We start from the raw sequence: 20,122 nt of genomic DNA on the forward strand, positions 1-20,122 counted from the left end.
AGTTAAAAATTAATTGAAAACTGAATAAAATTGAGAAAACCTATAATGTAGACATATGGTTATATATAAGAATCTTCAATGCCATTTTTTTCCAAACTAGGTCAGTTTATTTTATAGATATTTTTTAATAATATTAGTAAAATGATTGAATTTAAAATCAAGTAATAGAGTAGCAATGCGTGCGGCTGTTGACAAGTAAAATCTGCGTTCGACATATTAAAACAACGACTGTATAAAATAAAGAAAAATATAATAATCTGATAAAAACACTTGTTCGTTCATGTTGTCCCAGCTAAAAAGTGTAAAAATAACTGACTTAAATGGGGATTCTACTCAGAAAAGTGGGGTTAAGTTAAGTTTAATGAGACAGTCTATAAACAACTAACTCATGGACAGAGGATCTATTCTTAGTTTTGTACATATCTTTAGTCAGAGTTGTTCGTTCGAATCACTATGAAAACTGTGAAAGTGCAATGATTTTACGGATAATTTTTTAAGTTCTGTTTCTTGTTTTATTTGTAAAAAGGTAAGTTTAGCCAAAAATAATTCGAAAACCTTTTTGGTGAGCGCTTCTGTGATTCTCGATTCACTGGATATTTTTAACTGTATTATAATTAGTACAAAATAAATTGTTAATAAAGGTGGAGAGTTCTTGACATTTAGAACTATTTTTAACCACTTTGTGGACAATTTTACACACTTTTTCTAATAAGATTCAAGTAAATTTATTTTTAAACAAACAAAAATAAATCTATAACATCTCGATAAAAAGATATATTTAATTCTAGAAAAAAAAAGTTCCAATCAAACTCATAAATCAAATTTAACGTGTGTGTACGTTTTTTTCAAGCGAATTAAAAATTATAGTATTTTAAAATATGATTCACCTGTAGAATATGATATATATATATATATATATATATATATATATATATATATATATATATATATATATATATATATATATATATATATATAATAGGGTTATTAACACGCTAGTATGTAAAAATTGCAATTAACTATTATTAAATATTATTAATATAACAATCATAATAAGCGCTCGGATTAAAGGTTAACAGATAATTATAATAATGAAAGAAAATACAATAAAACCATTGTTGAGATGCTTATATATTGAGTGCACCAACCTTCATTTATTAAATAAAAATATAATTGGGATAAATTTTCTCAATAGCCATAGTAATATCTTCTTAAAATTATCTTTACTATATGACAAAGGAAAAGGTTTTTTTTTTGATAAGTTTAAGTTGCAAAAATCGGATGTGGTTTTTATTTAAGATGTCGATAAGATGTTTTGGTTTTTTTTTCCGAATATGTGATGTAATTTAGTAAATGTCGCGGTTTTTTTCTTGGAACTATTGGTGAATGCGTTTGGTTTAGTTAGGATATGTCTAAATTCCATTGAAGCATAAGTCAAACTTAGCCCTTTATATTAATGTACTTGATTAAATTGATTAAAACAATAAAAATGTCATTATAATGATGTATACAATAGAACATAATTAGCTATTGAATTGATAAAATTGATTATTACTGATTATTAATTAGAATATTTTGATATAATTAATAATGATGATGATATAATAAATCAGTTTTACTATAATTAGTCTAGTTTAAAATTAACCTGAAATGTTAGTTTCTTTGAACTATATCTTTATTTGGGTATATTATTGGGAAATTTGCTTAAATCAACAATAGTGTAATAACTCTAAATTTCGGTACCGTTTAAGAATCAATAAGTAAATGATTATTTGTTTTGATAAAAATACTAATATATAATTGAATTTTAAAGGGGTTGTAGATAACATAGTGGGCACTGCCACAAGCGGGGCACCACTCGAAGTTGAATTAGTGGTCGAGCAAGATGAACTCGTATCCCCCCCAATGCGGAGACACCGGTTTCAGACCGGTTGACTCTCCGGCATGCATTCTACAACGCGATGTCGATGACGACTTAGACACGGAAGGCGAAATGGTGACAACAGAACGTGAATTGGCCGAAGATGCCCAATGGAAGAAAATCCAACAGAATACTTTTACAAGATGGGCCAATGAGCATTTGAAAGTGGTGTCGAAGCACATAGGAAATTTAGAAACGGATTTAAGTGATGGTCTTAGGCTAATATCACTTATCGAGGTTTTGTCTCAGAAGACGTTCTTAAAATACAATAAGAAACCGTCTTTCCGGTCTCAGAAACTAGAAAATGTTTCAGTGGCCCTTAAGTTTCTAGAAGAGGAAGGAATTCGGATCGTTAACATTGGTAAGTCAACTAATTCAATATAAATTGTTTAAAACAAATATTTTTCTAATTATTTTCATGTTGCTTATATAAAAAATCAACAATAAAAATGTTCTCCATTGTTGGCTTATAAGAAATTCTTCAAAACATTTTTATTTTCAATTTACCGTTTAAATGATAGATGAAGAATGTATATTTTTAAATATATCTTATCAGTAGGTGTCCGTAATTTGTTTACTTTAACGTAAAGTTGCTTGACAACAAATTTAGGACATATCATTTGAAATATTAAATATATAATATATATGTTCAATAATAATTTGTTGGTTCATCATGTTATATAGTTGAAATAAATTGGAAGCGCCTTTATAGCACAAGAGGTAGAAATTCAAATTAGTGTTTCTATTAATCGTTTAAAATGACTGTGATAAATTTAAATAAACATTATACACTATAGTTTACTATATACTCATTTCTATTTTTAGCACCAATTTCATTATTTTGTCTTTAAACAATAAATTCTACAGGTTTTATTATTCAACAATTTCTGATAACAATTACACGGTCTGTTTCTCTCATTTCTATTTTTAAACTAAACTTATTTTTTGTTTAACAAATACACACATATCAATATATAAATTACACACTTAAATCAATGTAAAATAATGCATCCATTCATGACGTCTACTTATTAAACATTAAACAGGCTTAACAAAGTGTAATGCATGATGTCATACAATTAACCATGTCATATCAGACACAAAGCTATACATTTTTAACTTATATTATTCATGATACTTTTAACAACATCCTGTAATGACAAAAAAATATAATTGTTAAGTATCTATTGTAACCTAAAAATGACTAGTTTAATTTGCATGATTATATGGAACCCGCACACTTCTATATAAAAGTTAAGACCTAAAACGAATATTCAAAATTATTTATTTTAATGTTATCTATATTTAATGTTTCTATATACAATACAATTATATTAAATTTTGATGACACAAATTCAACAAAATTCAATTACAAATATCTGTAGTCCCTCAAGGTAGATATGGGTTTGTTTCAAAATAAAAATATTTTTTGTATGAAATCATCGGAACGACTTATCGGAGAACATTCGTTCTCGGTATTTCTTTAAGAAATAATCTCGAGAAAACTGTAAATAGTGATATCACCAATTTGATAATGCATTTTACCGATTTACTGTATTTATGACGATGATTTATCCCTAAGCATATTTAAAATATAATCCGATTCGAAATATTAAGAAACGACAATAACAAGAAATGAGGTTACTTATGTTGAATGCGAAAACTCTCTGTTCTTCAGTCGTAGACTTTTGCCCTTGGACGATGCTTACGTAATATTTCTTCGAACTGCTGAAGATTTGTTCGAGAAATATGCATGTGTCAAACTTTCTGTAACTCTTTAGTTTTCTGGTACTGCCGTTAATTTAAACTAATCGAAGATTATCTTTTGCAATTTGAATTTTATTGAAATGAGAGTAAACGGTTTCTTATACAGACCATCTAGGTCTTCAAGGTAATACCAATTTAGGCCTGATTTAGTCATTTAACTACTATACCAAATATGAACATTACCAAGGATAAAGTACCCAAATTTAATTGTATGTTACTTAATTTAATGGTCTACTTCAAAGTAACTTGAACAAATTGTTATTTTACAAACTATGATATATATATGATGATGTTGAGTTATACATTTATATATAAAAAAGGAGAGAGATAATTGTTTATTAACTTTCAAGTTATTTATAGCGCATTTAACTAAAGATTATTTGATTTTTACAAGGTTGACGTCATGAGAGAACCATGAGGTAATCACGGCAATTTGGGAATGTTTTTAAAAACGATCGAAATGAACAGATCAGAAGAATATTAATTATTATCAGATTTTTAACGTATATCTACATTGTTCTGTTTGTACAAACGTATTTCTCGGTTATTAGTACCGATAGCTGAATTTAGTCGATGACTTCATGTCCTCTTTTGTTTCTTAAAACTGTGTCATATCAGGAAATTTGCAGTTTTCAAAGAAATATTGAAATAATTTAAATAACTTTTTATTTAAGTACAGTTTTTTATTACATCATTGTTTTTATTTATTAGATTCCACTCATATTGTGGATTGCAAGTTAAAACTAATATTAGGATTAATATGGACACTTATTTTGCATTACTCTATTTCTTTGCCCATGTGGGAAGGAGAAGACGACATGGGCAATGGAGGAACAGAACCAACACCAAAACAAAGGTATATTGGCATATACAGGTTGAAAAATAAGTTTTGTCTTCGATAAAAAATAGTGCGAATGGATTTGGTATTTTATTTTTAACGGACTTCTAAAAAGGAGGACGTTCTATGTTCGACTGTATATATTTTTTTAATTGCATTAAGCTAAAGTTCGATTATTTTTTACCTTTTAGTGAGTTTCTTATTTATTTTTTGAAGTCTTGAATTTTTTTGTTACAATTATTATATTAGGTTGATTTGCGGATCTGATACGTTTTAATATCCTTCGTATTCACCAGATTTAGTTGCCCCCGATCGTGTTTTCTTTATCGAATGGCAAAACTTATTGAACAGCCTCATATACGTAAACATATATCTACATATACCCTTCTTTAGATTAATGAACTGGATTCAAAGTAAAGTTCCTGACTTGCCAATTAAAAATTTTACTACTGACTGGAACGATGGAAAGGCTGTAGGCGCTTTAGTTGATTCTGTAGCTCCTGGTTTATGCCCTGATTGGCCGGTAAAAATGCACTAATTTATATTTATGGATCAATGTATAAACATATATATTTTTAGGATTGGGATCCTCATGATTCTGTTCAAAACGCATCAGAAGCCATGGGCCTTGCTGATGATTGGTTGAATATCCCACAACTAATAAAACCTGAAGAAATAGTTAACCCTAATATTGACGAGCAATCCATGATGACATATTTATCACAATATCCAAACGCTAAACTGAAACAAGGAGCCCCGTTAAGACCCAGAACTAGTCCCAATAAGTAAGTCTCATTATTCTGAACTACGAATTCTTACATACAAGACTAGATACCAACACACGTTCACAAAATATTATCCGAATTATATTCTAAATTTTATTAACAGTTTTCTTTGTTTATTTACTCAGAATACCACCGCCTAGGTAAGTTTTAATTTACAGGAAATTGAAAAAGCCTTCGTTAACACAAATGATTGGTGTTCATTCACGACATAGCTATACTAACCGTTTGGCAAATTTAGCAAATAAACTATGGCAAAAAGTTAAAAAAAATTGTCTGCTTGTTAACGGGTGATGAAACGAATTATAGAATTTTAATTTTTTGCCAGTAGGTCATTCGTCAACAACGTAAGGCGTATTTTGTTTAGTCAGACATCAAAAACATACATGACATGCTAAAACGTTCACATATTTGCATTGGATAGTTTTAGTTTAGTTTTTTGTTTAGTATACATAACTGTTATACTTTATATTTACATAGCACCGTGTTCTTTACACAATTTAGATTAGATAAACTACATGTCAAATGAATTGGCGGATATTAAATTTAAGAAATTTTATTTAAAGTATTAATTCATTTTTAACTGCTAGCTGTTTTAATGGTCATTTACTGTTTAAGGCGTGTTTTGGACATATTTTATGTATTTTTCTTGTATTGTTCTCATTTTTATTTGTTTGAGTGAGAAAAATAATGATCTAATACATTTATTATGGTATAAAAAACAAATAAAATGTATTAGATATGCATATAATATAGGAATTTGATGTATTTAATGTTCTTATACTGATTATATGTTTATTGCAGGGTAAGAGTGTATGGTCCAGGTATTGAGCCGACAGGTCCTGTGGTTGGCGCTACTGTCAATTTCACAGTAGAAACTTTCTCTGCTGGAAAGGGACACGTAGATGTGATCGTCGAAAACCCTAGAGGCCAGAAAGAACCAGTCGATGTCAGGTTTAATAATGATAGAAATCTTACTTATACCGTATCGTACACCCCTCAAATGGAAGGCACCCACAGGATAATAGTTAAATATGCTGGTAGAGATGTTCCGAAGAGTCCTTTCGGCGTAAAAGTCGAGGGTCATGCTGGCGATTCTACGAAGGTCACAGCTTCAGGGCCTGGCCTTCAACCTGATGGAGTTTGCATTAAAAAAGCAACGTATTTTGACATATCTACCAAGAGTAAGAATAGAATATAATATTTACGGGCACAGATTAACGCATACTTTATTATTTTAGACGCAGGAAAAGGTGTTCCAGAAGTTATCATATTAGATCCTTCGGGAAACAAGAATTCAGTTCCAGTTAAAGTTCGACAAACTAGTCCAGATTTATGGAGATGCGAATATTTATCGACAGTTCTTGGATTACATTCCGTCAATATATTCTTTGCCGGTCAACCTATCCCAAACAGTCCGTTTGGCGTCAGAGTAGCCCCCGTATCAGACCCTAAGAAAGTTAGAGCTAGTGGCAGAGGATTACAACCTAATGGTGTCAGGGTAAAAGATGAAGCCGACTTTAAGATTTATACTGAAGGTGCGGGTGAAGGTCATCCGGAAGTACATATCATCGGACCCGGTGGTACTCGCGAAACTTGCAAAATGACAAAAGTAGAAGGTCATACATATAATTGCACCTATTACCCATTAAAAGAGGGACGTTATAGAATTATGATCACTTTTGCTGGACAAGAGATTCATAAATCGCCTTTTGATGTGAACGTGGGTCCCTACAAAGAAACTCGAATACGGGCTTATGGACCTGGACTGACAGGAGGTGTGGTAAATTATCCAGCTTTATTCACGGTGGAAACAAACGGAGATGCTGGCTCTTTAAGTTTCAGCATTCAAGGTCCTTCTCAGGCAAAAATTGAGTGCCATGATAATGGAGATGGATCGGCTGACGTTAGATATCATCCGACAGTAGCTGGAGAATATGCCGTTCATATACTTTGCGAAAATGAAAACATTCCTGGTAGTCCGTACATAGCTCAAATTTTACCGAATACTGATTATTTCCCGGAAAAGGTCGAAGTCTACGGCCAGGGTGTTGAGAAAAATGGACCCCAGAAAAATATTCCAACCAAATTCACCGTCGATACAAGGAAAGCCGGTCCAGCACCGTTAGACGTGCGAGTAACTGACTCCAATTGTAATAAAGTCGATGTAAAATTAATTGAGAAATCTGAGGGATTAATTGAGGGAACATACACAGCTAAAAGTGGCACACGACACACAGTTCAAGTAAACTATGGTGGCGTAGCCATTAAAAATTCCCCATTTAGAATATATGTTGGAGAACCGGCAGATGCGTCGAAAGTCCTCTGTTTTGGTCCTGGAATACAAGATGGAGTTAAAGCAGGCGTTCCAACACATTTTAATATTGATGCCAGGTAAACACCACTTTCTTACTTTTTAACCAACTTCAAACGAGGAGGAGGTTCTATATTCGGCTGTATAATTTTAATGTATGTTCTCCGTCAATTATGGACCGATTTTCAAAAATCTTCTTTTATTCGAAGTGGTCCCATTGGAACCAAGTTAGAATCAGATGGGGGAAGAGGGGAAATCGAGGGAAAACATCAAATTTCAAAGGCACGTACAATGTTTTCACATATTTTTCATCTAAAATAATCAGATATTTGTGTATAATGTTATTACCGAATTGGTGTGACAAAAAATCCGAAGTTTTTCAGTATAAAAGCCATTCCGTTTGCTCTTTAAACACTAACCATATCATGAGAAGTCGTAGAAACACTGTAGGCAACTGTTTCTATGGTGTAATAGTTAAAATGTTAGGCTCACACGCGGAGATCGCGAGTTAGATTCCCAACAGAGCAGCAACTTTCTTTTTTCTAATTTGGTTGGAACATTTGTCAAATCACCTAGACTAGGTAGAAGGTTTCGCTTGTAATAAACTGAAAATAATTTTTAATTACAAATCAAATGGTAAGCAATAATCTTCAATATCCACCTTTTTGTTCTATTTGGATGTTACTTACTGATTTTTAAAAAAATATTCATGTTTATTACATTTGAAGGATTTTAATATTAAACTATACATGGGGTTTTTGAATATTTAGAGAGAAATAATGTTTCAGGGAAGCTGGCGATGCTGAATTAGATGTTCATTTATTGAATGAAGATACTCACGAAGAGGTACCACTTAAACTAACCGATAATGGTGATAAAACTTATACTGTCGATTATGAAGCACCACAATCAGGAAATTATACAGTAACGCTCCATTATGGTGGTCTTAAAGTACCGAGTACCCCTATTAAGTTCAAAGTTCAACCAAACGTAGACGTTTCAAAAATAAAAGTCGACGGATTAGAACCCAGTAAGTAACATGACAAGATTTGTATTTTAATGCAGTTTTAATGTTTACGACTTTATTATAAATGCATCATATTAGCGGCACCCATAAATAGTCTTCAGCAGTTCAGAGTCATTACTCAAGATGCGGGCAAGGCAGAATTTGCTATCTCCATTACGAGTCCTTCAGGAAGCAAAGTGAAAGCACACGTCATACCCACCCATGAAGGTTATTTAGTCAATTTTACCCCAACGCAATTGGGAGAGTATTTATTAGGAATTTCTTTTGGCGGAGAGCCGATTTCTCACAGACCCTTCAAATTAACTTGCCTAACGGGCAATGATCCTATGAAAGTAAAGGCTTCGGGACCTGGACTTCATAAAGGAATAGTCAATAGACCCGCGGAATTCATAATTGACACGAGAGGTGTTGGACAAGGTGGATTAGGTGTAACCGTTGAAGGGCCATGTGAAGCTGCTATTAACTGCAGAGATAACGGCGATGGCACATGTTCAGTGGCCTATTTACCTACGGAAGTCGGTGACTATGGCATTAACATAACTTTCAACGATACTCACATACCGGGAAGTCCGTTCCAGGCGATAATAGTGCCTGAAGTTGATATGAACATGATCAAAGTATCCGGTAGCGGCATTCAATTACACGGTAATCCGTTGTGCAAAAATCTTTGATGTTTATTAACTCAGTTCGTTGTTTGGTGTTTGTTTGGTTTTTATTTTCATTTTTTATTTCTTATTTATTATTTCAGTGCATGTTTGATGTAGATATATGATGAAAATGTGTGGAAAGATGATTCATAAATTTGTATTTCGATTGTATTGATGAGCAGTAAACATTTGAGACTCCACAATACGAAATTATGAATCGATTTATGTTTTTGTTAGAAAATCCCCCATAATTTGACTTAATTTTTTTTTAGGTGTATACGTCGAAACGCCTACCGAATTTTTAGTTGATACCAGAGCCATACCTAAGTCGAACAACCAGGGGAAGGTGACTTGTACTATCACTAATCCTTCTGGGACACAAACCGAGAAGCTAGAGACGGCTAGAAGACTCGATGGAACTTATAAAGTTAGTTACACTCCGTTCGAAGAAGGAAGACATACGATTGATATATTCTATGATAACGTTCCCGTGCCTGGATCACCGTTTATTGTGAACGTTCGCAGATGTTGCGATGCGAAAAAATGCATCGCATACGGTCCAGGTCTAGAAAGTGGCGTTCTTCATAAACAAAACGTTTTTACAGTTGAAACTAAAGGCGCTGGCACGGGTGGGTTGAGCTTAGCTATCGAAGGACCATCCGAAGCCAAAATGACTTGCAAAGATAATCGGGATGGCTCTTGTTCCGTTGTATACGTTCCTACTGAACCCGGTGAATATGACGTTACGATCAAATTTGCCGATAATCATATCGCCGGTTCTCCATTCAAAGTGGCTGTTGGTCCTGATGTAGACGAGAAACTCGTTAGAGCTTATGGTCCTGGATTGGAGCCCAATAAATGCAGAGCTGGTATTCCGGCTAAATTCAAGATCGACGCTTCGAAAGTAGGACCCGCCCCAGTTGCAGTTAATATTACTTCTGACTCCTCGCCGATTTCGCGACGCCCAGAAGTGAAAGATAACGCCGATGGCACATTTGACGTGACATACATTCCACCTGCCGAAGGAACCAATCTTCAAGCTCATATCTTGTACAACGGCAAGGAAGTTCCTAATAGTCCATTCCCAATTAAAGTTAGACCAACTGCAGAAGCCGATAAAGTGAAAATAACAGGACCCGCTATAGTAGAAACAGGAATTCCCGCATCAATCCCGACCACTGTTACAATAGATACGAGTGATGCGGGATATGGAGATTTGGAGGTTAAAGTGACTGGACCAGATGGACATCCTCGACGAGTAATAATTCAAGAAAACGGCGATGGAACTATTAACGCATCATTCCGTCCTGACGACTGCGGAAGATATAAATTAGATGTTAAATATGGAGGAAAAGATGTATCGAAAGCACCCATTCCAATTCAAGTTTATGCCATTGGCAATGTATGTTTAATGTTTTAAATAATCATATGAATTCTAAGAATGTCTATAATTTTAGGCTGAAAAATGTACAATAACAAAAGGTTTAGAAAAAACAGTATGTAGTGGAGAGTCATACTGCATTACCGTAAACACTGAAGATGCAGGTAACGGTGATGTTACTTGCAGAATATCATCAGTTAATGACAGGTATGTAATATGGTAAGACTGATAATAACATCATTAATATTCTCATCTTTTTTTTATAGTGATGTGGATATATTTGATAGATATATCAATATTGTGGATAATGGAGATGGCACAGTCAGCATTTACTATAAAGTTGAAGATGCCGGAGAATATACCATCAATATTAAATTTGGAGGACAAACAGTACCAGGAGGTTTCTATACCTTTATGGTGAGCAAAACTGAACATTTTAAATATATTTGCGAAATGAATGGAAATTTCCTACAAGTTCTATTTAAAATATAATCGATTATATAAAAAAAATTCGATTCCACTCCAACTTGATACAAAAATGTCTGTTTACTTGGAAGTATCGTTTCGTTGCTGTTCCACTATATTTAGAACAGGATCCACGTGTGACACATTTTCCATATGATTCAAAATGTGTGTCAAAGTAAAATGTGCTATTTTCCATATAATATTACATCCTGATTTCATCGCTAATTTTTTTTATGTCAGTCCCGCAAATGCAATTTCGCTTTCATAAAAATAACGTACATAAGTTGGAGTATGTGTTTTATGTTTTCTCGTGCAATATAACTTTCCAAAAACCTGGCTTGTGATCAGGCGCACGAATCAACTTCTAAACAAATAATGTTCAGGTCCGTATTTATAGAATATTAAACATATAATTGAATTTGAATTCGTATTTATAAACAGCACTTTTTTTGAACAATACATGAAGTATAGAATGAATTTCGTATATGATCAACCCTAGAATAGTAATTGCATATTGAAATAATATATTTCAATAATTAATGAAAATGACATATTCTAGTTATTAATTTTAATATTCTATTTTCTTATATGATTACCAATAATATGTGATGCAAAGATGATAAATTAAATAATATAGGAACTAGTGTATTTTTTTATATACGATTTTATCTTATTAAAAAATATTAGAACGTGAAAATTAATGCAGAAGCCAGCACTGATCTCATCAATTTTGAATATTATGAAGCTTGGCATCAGAGACATCAGACTCCACCTCCTTGCACCTGTCACCTGCTTTTTCGCGTTATATTTTCGATAAAAAATGGAAAGAAAAGACGCGTTCCAGTTTCTTTGATTTAATTAGAACGAGATATTAAAGCGTGGAAATCTCTCGTGTATCCAGAAACAGTTCCTTGACTTCTTGTTCCGTTACTTGAGCTCTATTTTTGATAAAATTATAACACACGAGCTCATTCGAAAACAGCCGAACTAATTCTTATTCTCACCCACCAACGTTTCCAATTTTCATATGCATATAATTTAATTGTCTTTGATCTTGTGGCCTAATAGTAGTGCTTTAGGAGGAAGAGGTATGTTTCTAGCGCTATGGATCTTTTTTACATATTCTAATTGTAACTATTTTTCTGTAATTTATATATATATATATATATATATATATATATATATATATATACATATATATGAATATATATACATATTAAAATAAAATATAGCTATTATATTTAGCAATTTTTATTTTTATTATTATTGATTATAATATTTTTAACAATTTATTCTCGCATATAATAATAATTTATTTACTAAAACGCTGCTTTTAAAATGTTTTAAATATTAATATTATTCATTATTTTATAGAATTATTAACAAACAATTATTTCACATTTGTTAATATAGAAACGTTGATTTTGTTAACTTTGATTAATTAAATTGATATTTAAAGCATTAATTTTACAATAATATCTTATTTAGTTAATGGTATAATAATATAAAGTATAATGAAAAAGATTTAACAATATATTTTTTCGCTAGTTTTTTATAATTATTTTAATTTCATCTCTAAATATTATTGTAACATGATATAAACAAGATACAAGAATAGCATGTTTACAACAAAATCAGCACACATTTGTTTTACATTTTTACGAAATCAATATTCAGGCTTTATTCTCTTTCGTAGATCTATTTATATTCCTAGAAGTAAAATAACTATAAAACTTGATATTTAATGGCCACTTTCTTTGCATTCCAAGAAAATAACTGTATTTGCTTTAATTTTATTTTATAAATTTAACATTGAATTACGAATGTTACATGTTATATAAATTATTTTGTTATTTACAAGTTTGTAGTTGAATAAAAAGTAATGTTTTAAAGTTAATTATTGAGCCGTCGCAACTGGATGAAGTCCAATTTAAAATTAACTGTAGCTCAAGTTATTTATTTTAGCTAATATAAGTTTATATTAAAAAACGTTCAGACAATGATATTTTGCTTAGAAAATAACAACATCTATAAAGCTTGGCAAAAACACCATTTATTAAATTAATATGGTAAACATATAAGCGCCAAATATTTTTTAAGTTAATTTTCACGAAATATTTACAAAAACAAGGTATTTTTAATAACATCTTGTTTAAAATAATATTTTTTATAATGTTTACTTCTAAACGTCAAGGCAACAAAAATTAACAAGAAGCCTGTCAAAAAATCGTAGCACTCCAGATTTTTAGTCTAGGGTTAAATATATTTTCGTAATATTTGACGCCGTCTACAAACAGCATAATTACGATGAGTTGCTGAATCTCGACTAGATTTATAGATACCGAAAATAAGCCAAATTATTTGGATTTCTTGTTATTAAATATTTTTTAAGAATATGGTGACATGCAAAATCATTAAAAATTACATGATAGCGGCTTCTAATATACGAAAAACAGTTTTAAGATGCAATAAATAGAGACTAGTGCACCTGTCCTTAATATATCAAGTAGAAATAGTCTCTGCCATCCAATTTTAACTCTAGGTGAAGATAACTAGAGCGGAGAAAATATTCGTACTTTTTAATTAAGATCATTTTACAATATATTCTAAAAACTGCCGTGATACTTGAAACTTATATGTAGTTATAACCAATAAGCCTATACTATATATTAGTTACTTATTTTCAGATATTTTTATTGTCTGTTGTGAAATATTCTAAAAATAAAGCTCACTATGTTTATTCGCTTTTGGATAAACAAAAATGCCGGATCTTATATATTTGCTGAAATGAAAATCAAATTCTTGAAATGAAATAAAATTTGTTGTCAGAACTTGGCACACGTTCAATATATCTTTGTGACTTTTATATTTTTTAATTTCCAGGCAGAAGAATCAGTCAGTAAGACTGAAAAAACTAGCGTTACTCAAACATCGTCGATCACCCAACAAAAGAAATATAGATCAGTCAATTTAGATAATATTCCTTTACCTAGTACAGGAGGACACGTAACAGGTATGCAAAATAAAATGACGAAATATCTTGTCAATCTAATGTAAAAATAGTTGTAGTATAGTATAACAAGGTGTACTAATTAAATCTTTAACCATTTTTATTAATGAAAACGGATGCCGAACGAATGTCGAACAAAAATAATCAAATATGTAGTAAATATTAAAGCTTGTTGTAAAGCTGTCTAATCAAGATTTATTTTTTTAAATAGGCATTCATTATCCATCAAAATTATAAAATAATCAAACATTTTCAGACGTATTTATTTTCTTTTTCCTAAAACCATTCTTTTCCCGTTCTGTTTTGTTTAATATTTTAATTTCAGATAGCATAAACAGAATTTGTTTCTTGATATTTTTGCGAAGTAGGCTTGTGACGTCCGGGATTGATGCTGTATTTGATACATTTGAAAAACATGTCATCAAAAATTGCATACGCATCCAAGATTATTTATATGATTAAGAATCTTCCTCCACCTAATCTTGATACGATGTCTTGATATTTTTAGATATTGAACATTATCCACTTTAAATATTCCCTACCGCAGCGGCATGTACATTCACTATCCTCCGTAACATGAGCATTTCAGTGATCTGCGTGACAGTCTTCGTTAAATCTTGTTCGTAGTAACAGACAGCCACCAAAGGCAATCAGATAGTGTTTCGATTTTACCCTTAGATTATGTTCAAACTCTTTATTTAGAATGTTCTCTTGGATTAATATTCCGGAACCTCCCCAAGCAACTTGGAACGAGGTAACCAAAATTTATATTCCAAAACTGAAAAAGATCACTCATTCGGAATTCGACAAAAACGAAAATCCCGTGGTATATAGAAACGTACCGTCTTTACCTATCGGTGGTAAAGGTTTTGGAATTGATTTCGCTCCCATTACATTTCTCTCTTGTTTTGCCGTAAATACTACAAAAGGTAAATACTTGACTATCGTCGCATTTGTGTGAAGCTTTATTTAGTTACTTTGTCTTAATTAATTTTTTAATAGCATCATTATGAAGGCGATGACGTTCCTTCATTATCGCAACACTTTATTGTATAATTAACACCTGTAATTGAACAGTTAATAATTAATTTCATTTTAATAATTCATTTGTTTGTTAATTAAAAAAGATAGTTTTATTAATATTTTACGTTTATTTTAGCGGAAATAAAAATGCCCAGTGGAAAATTGGACCGACCAATTATCGAAGACAATCACGATGGTACCGTTTCAATTAAATACGATCCCAGAGAAGAAGGTGTTCATGAACTTGCAGTAAAATTCAACGGAGAACATGTCCAAGGATCTCCCTACAAGTTCCACGTAGATTCTATCAGTTCAGGTTATGTAACAGCTTACGGAGCTGGTCTTACTCATGGAGTTACTGGCGAACCTAGTAACTTCACTATTTCAACTAAAGGTGCTGGCGATGGTGGTCTGTCTATGGCCGTCGAAGGCCCCAGCAAAGCTGAAATTAGCTGTCACGATAATAAAGATGGGACCGTTTCTGTTTCGTATCTTCCGACTGCTCCAGGAGAATATAAAATATCCGTTAGATTCGGTGACAAGCATATTAAAGGATCGCCATTCTTTTCGAAAATTACCGGAGAGGGCAGGAAAAGAAACCAAATATCTGTTGGATCCTGCAGTGAGGTTTCACTCCCAGGAAAGATATCTGATGCCGATATAAGATCATTGAATGCTTCTATTCAAGCTCCGAGCGGTCTGGAAGAACCTTGTTTTTTAAAAAGACTTGCCAACGGCAATATTGGTATATCATTTACTCCTAGAGAAGTCGGGGAACATATTGTCTCCGTCAAAAAAATGGGAAATCATATTACTAATTCTCCGTTCAAAATCAACGTCTGCGAAAGAGAAGTGGGAGATGCGAGAAAAGTGAAGGTACAAGGAAACGCATTAAAGGAAGGAAAAACTCATGTTGATAATACATTTACCGTCGATACAAGAAACGCTGGATTTGGTGGACTTTCTCTTTCTATCGAAGGACCAAGTAAAGCTGAAATTCAATGTAACGATAATACTGATGGAACCTTAAACATTTCCTATAAACCAACCGAACCAGGTTACTATATCGTTAATCTTAAATTTGCGGATCACCACGTTGAAGGATCACCTTTCACAGTTAAGGTAACTCGAATAATATTGTATTAAAATTGATACTAGCTAATGCTGGTTATTCCTAATATGTATAGGTTACCGGAGAAGGTTCTAACCGGCAAAGAGAAAAAATCCAAAGGCAAAGAGAGGCTGTTCCAGTCACCGAAGTTGGCAGCGAATGCAAACTTACTTTTAAAATGCCCGGTAATTACATATAAATAATATGTATTATAAAAATAGAATTATATTTTAAAGTTCGTTGCGTTTCAAAACGATATGGTCATTTACTCAATAAATTTGACACCTACATCTCAGAGCTATGGCCAAAGGATAAATATATGGAATTGCTTCAATAAACAGTTTGCATCTGGAAATAATTTTTTGATGCCCGGATATTCTGTACTTTAGAAGCAATATCGAGAATATTATTTGCGAAGTCATATAAATATTTTTTTATAGGAATAACCTCCTTTGATCTAAGTGCGACTGTGACCTCGCCAGGAGGAGTAACTGAAGATGCTGAAATCAATGAAGTTAAAGATGGTTTATATGCTGTACATTTCGTACCCAAAGAATTAGGAGTCCACACTGTATCTGTTAGATACAAAGACATTCATATTCCCGGTAAATTTTTGAATAAATTAATTAATTATATAGGCTCAATGGAATTCTTTCACGGTTAGGATCACCTTTCCAATTTACTGTCGGTCCATATCGCGATCATGGCGCCCATTTGGTTAAAGCTGGGGGCGTCGGTCTGGAAAGAGGCGAACAAGGAGAACTTAACGAATTTAACGTATGGACTAGAGAAGCTGGCAGTGGCCAACTAGCCATTTCAGTTGAAGGTCCCAGCAAAGCAGAAATAAACTTCACTGATCGTAAAGATGGATCTTGTGACGTCTCATATAGAGTATCCGAACCAGGTATGATTGTTTTTCTTAAAATGATATATTTACGTAATATTATTTAATTTTAATCCACTAGACGAATACTTTTGTATAATTTATTTTTATTTTAATACATTTCATAAAAGTACTCGTTAAATTCATTGAACTAATACGACAAAACATTTAACGAATAAATATAATTGAATAATGAATTTTTACTCGTTATAAAAAATACGTGTATACACATAAGTTGATTATAAAAATTAATTTTATTTGGCAAATATCCAGACAAAAGTTTACAGCGCACATATTTCGAAGCTGTGACAAAAAAAAACTCTCAAGGTAGCTTTTGGCTAGTTAATTTTAGATTTTGAATCATGTAGTGCTTAATAGTGAGAAAATATATTTCCACATGGCATAGAGAGAGACTAATCTTGCTATCATACGGTCAATGTTTTGCCAGTAAGAGACAATGTATAAGGTGTGTCAGGAAATTCAGTTTGATTCAAATAATTCGCCCGAAAATGAAGGTGGGGCGTATTCATTCTTAAACATCCATTGATCAATATTGCATTTTCGTTTAGTGTACAAAACAACCGGTCTTTTGCGTAATAATCGTGTGTATTTTGTGAAGAATACAACTAGGATGTGTCAATGATTCAGTGATAAACATTTTTGCGATAAAAATTGTAATTTTATTTGGTAAGTGGCGGAATTCAAATAACCCTTTGCTTTTAATCATATTTTTGTATTTAATACAATATTTTGTAGAGTATTATATAATTCTGTTTTATATATTGATGTATCAATCATTGACGCATCCTTTTTAATCAAAACTTGAAATTCCAGCGATTGCAAATAATTTGTTTTTCTGTTCATTTTTTCAGGCGAATACAGGATCGGTTTGAAATTTAACGATGAACATGTCCCCGATTCACCTTTTAAAGTATATATTTCCCCGGCCGTTGGTGACGCACATTTATTAGAAGTAGCTCAATTCCCCGAGGGGTACATTCAGGCTGATAAACCATCCCAATTTATTGTGCGCAGAAATGGCGCAAAAGGCGATTTGGACGCTAAAGTAAGGGCTTCATTATTTTGCTTGTTGCGTTAATATTTCAGTGAACTGGCAGAGTTGTACAAAAATAACTAATAAAAATAACTTGATGAATAATACAAACTAAAAGCTAGTCATTAGCAATCATTTTTATAAATAGTTGCGTGAAAATATAATATATTTATACTGCTTTAGATTATTGGACCTTCTGGACATGAAGATGATTGTTTCGTTCAAATTATCGATTTAGAAGAGTATTCTATCCGATTTATGCCACGCGAAAATGGTATTCACAAGATTCATGCGAAATTCAATGGAGTCCATATTCCTGGATCTCCGTTTAGTGTTAAAGTGGGTAAAGATACTGCTGATCCAGCGGCAGTTCATGCTCACGGTAACGGACTAAATAAGGATATTAAAACAGGTAATGTATTTTTTGCTTCATATTTATAAATTATTTTTTTTAATTAATGATTTTATATTTATCCATAGGTGTTAAAACTGATTTCATCGTTGATACTGTAAATGCTGGTGCTGGAACGTTGGCAGTTAACATCGATGGCCCCAGTAAAGTATCTATGGATTGCACTGAAGTCGAAGAAGGCTATAAAGTGCGCTATACTCCTATTGCTCCAGGAGATTATTACATCAGTATTAAATACAACAATGTTCACATTGTTGGTTCTCCTTTCAAAGTCACCAGTCAAGGTAAGATAAAAAATTATTAATGCTGTACGTCTAGTACACTAACTATTTATTCTATTAGGTGATGCTAAGGTAGCCGATGTTGGTGGTCAAGAATCGTCGTCCGTTGTAGTTGAAACGGTTGCTAAAGTAGGTACTGGAGCTAACCACAAAGGAGTCATTTTACCCCACTTTAGAAGTGACGCTTCTAAAGTACAATGCAAAGGAATGGGACTTAAGAAAGCTTATCTCTCCAAACAAAACCAATTTACAGTTGGAGCACAAGATGCTGGTATTTAAATTCATTCTGGTTTTTTATCGAGATATTAGCTTTAATATGACTTATTTTCAGGAACTAATATACTATTTGTTGGCGTTCACGGACCTAAGGGACCTTGCGACGAAGTTTTTATCAAGCACAAAGGTCACAACCTGTACGATGTTAACTACATGGTAAAAGATAGAGGGGAATATTTAATTATCGTTAAGTGGGGTGATGATCATATCCCAGGATCACCCTACAAAGTTGATGTCTAGATATTTTATTTTAGTGTACTTGTTAATATTACATAATCTTTGCCTCCCTCAGTAGCTTTATTTAGAAACAAAAACAATTTGTTATTTTATTGGAGATTCTGTCTTTATTTTGTATATACCTTTTCTGGATAGATTAATGGGATTTAAAGCTTTTAATTTCTTCCAGTAAATTAGCAAATTATATCTATAAAGCAGTTTAAAGAAATGATTGAATTTATTTTTGCCATATATTATTTTTAAAACGCTTTCGACATAGAAATACATATTATAAAGTTTGTACAATTATAATATGTAACTTTTTTAAAATACATTTTCTTAAAAATATATTATTGTTTTAATATACCATAATGACGATTAAGTGAGTCCTCAAGTTGATAAAGCATTAACGTTCCGTTTAGACAAAAGTATTTTTTTTAGTAATAAAATTTGAAATCCTAGGTAAAACAAATCCAAATATTTTACTATCAAGAGCGCTCTAGTAGTAGAACTACAAACCTTCTCAATTAAAGTACTGCAGATATCTGTAAAAGTTGTATGTCCTGTCATCTATCCGGCACTAATCAAAACTACCTTTTCATAAAGCAGGAAACTGTTCTATTCGACATGTGGAATCATCTACTGGTAGTAGGAATAAATTAGTGTAATTTTACAGGTAACTCTATGAAGAACAATTTTTTAAAAGAAAAATCT

The 20,122-nt window shown here is 32.1% G+C and overlaps 1 protein-coding gene across 5 annotated transcripts; it reads left to right on the forward strand.

Annotated features, from left to right (window-relative positions):
* Window positions 1–354: 354 nt before the first annotated feature.
* On the forward strand, window positions 355–19,754 carry cher (filamin A protein cher). 5 transcript variants are annotated; one of them, XM_076405912.1, is made up of 23 exons: window positions 362–526; window positions 1,814–2,282; window positions 4,400–4,544; window positions 4,920–5,049; window positions 5,106–5,311; window positions 5,437–5,451; window positions 6,113–6,492; window positions 6,550–7,702; window positions 8,411–8,652; window positions 8,728–9,294; window positions 9,569–10,698; window positions 10,754–10,884; window positions 10,944–11,094; window positions 14,026–14,155; window positions 15,312–16,297; window positions 16,363–16,471; window positions 16,727–16,891; window positions 16,951–17,190; window positions 18,042–18,235; window positions 18,407–18,635; window positions 18,704–18,919; window positions 18,978–19,187; window positions 19,248–19,754. In XM_076405912.1, the coding sequence occupies exons 2-23, from the start codon at window positions 1,886–1,888 to the stop codon at window positions 19,430–19,432; spliced, it is 7,311 nt and encodes a 2,436-aa protein (XP_076262027.1). In that variant the 5' UTR covers window positions 362–526; window positions 1,814–1,885; the 3' UTR covers window positions 19,433–19,754. The 5 variants fall into 5 exon arrangements, with proteins under 5 accessions (XP_076262029.1, XP_076262031.1, XP_076262027.1 ...); XM_076405913.1 differs by lacking the exon at window positions 362–526 and adding an exon at window positions 1,702–1,760; XM_076405914.1 differs by lacking the exon at window positions 5,437–5,451 and having other exon boundaries at window positions 355–526.
* Window positions 19,755–20,122: the final 368 nt, after the last annotated feature.

This window comes from Rhynchophorus ferrugineus, unplaced genomic scaffold (genome assembly GCF_030347505.1).
Source record: "Rhynchophorus ferrugineus isolate W39M unplaced genomic scaffold, kcgeb_rfMv2 rfM5, whole genome shotgun sequence".
NCBI lineage: Eukaryota > Metazoa > Arthropoda > Insecta > Coleoptera > Curculionidae > Rhynchophorus > Rhynchophorus ferrugineus.

Excerpts from the sequence above, each read along its gene's own strand:
- cher (XM_076405912.1), top strand. The coding sequence starts at position 1,886 with ATGAACTCGTATCCCCCCCAATGCGGAGACACCGGTTTCAGACCGGTT. Across the intron at positions 6,493-6,549 it reads TTTTGACATATCTACCAAGA|ACGCAGGAAAAGGTGTTCCA; the intron begins GTAAGAATAGAA and ends TTATTATTTTAG. Across the intron at positions 10,885-10,943 it reads ATATCATCAGTTAATGACAG|TGATGTGGATATATTTGATA; the intron begins GTATGTAATATG and ends TTTTTTTTATAG.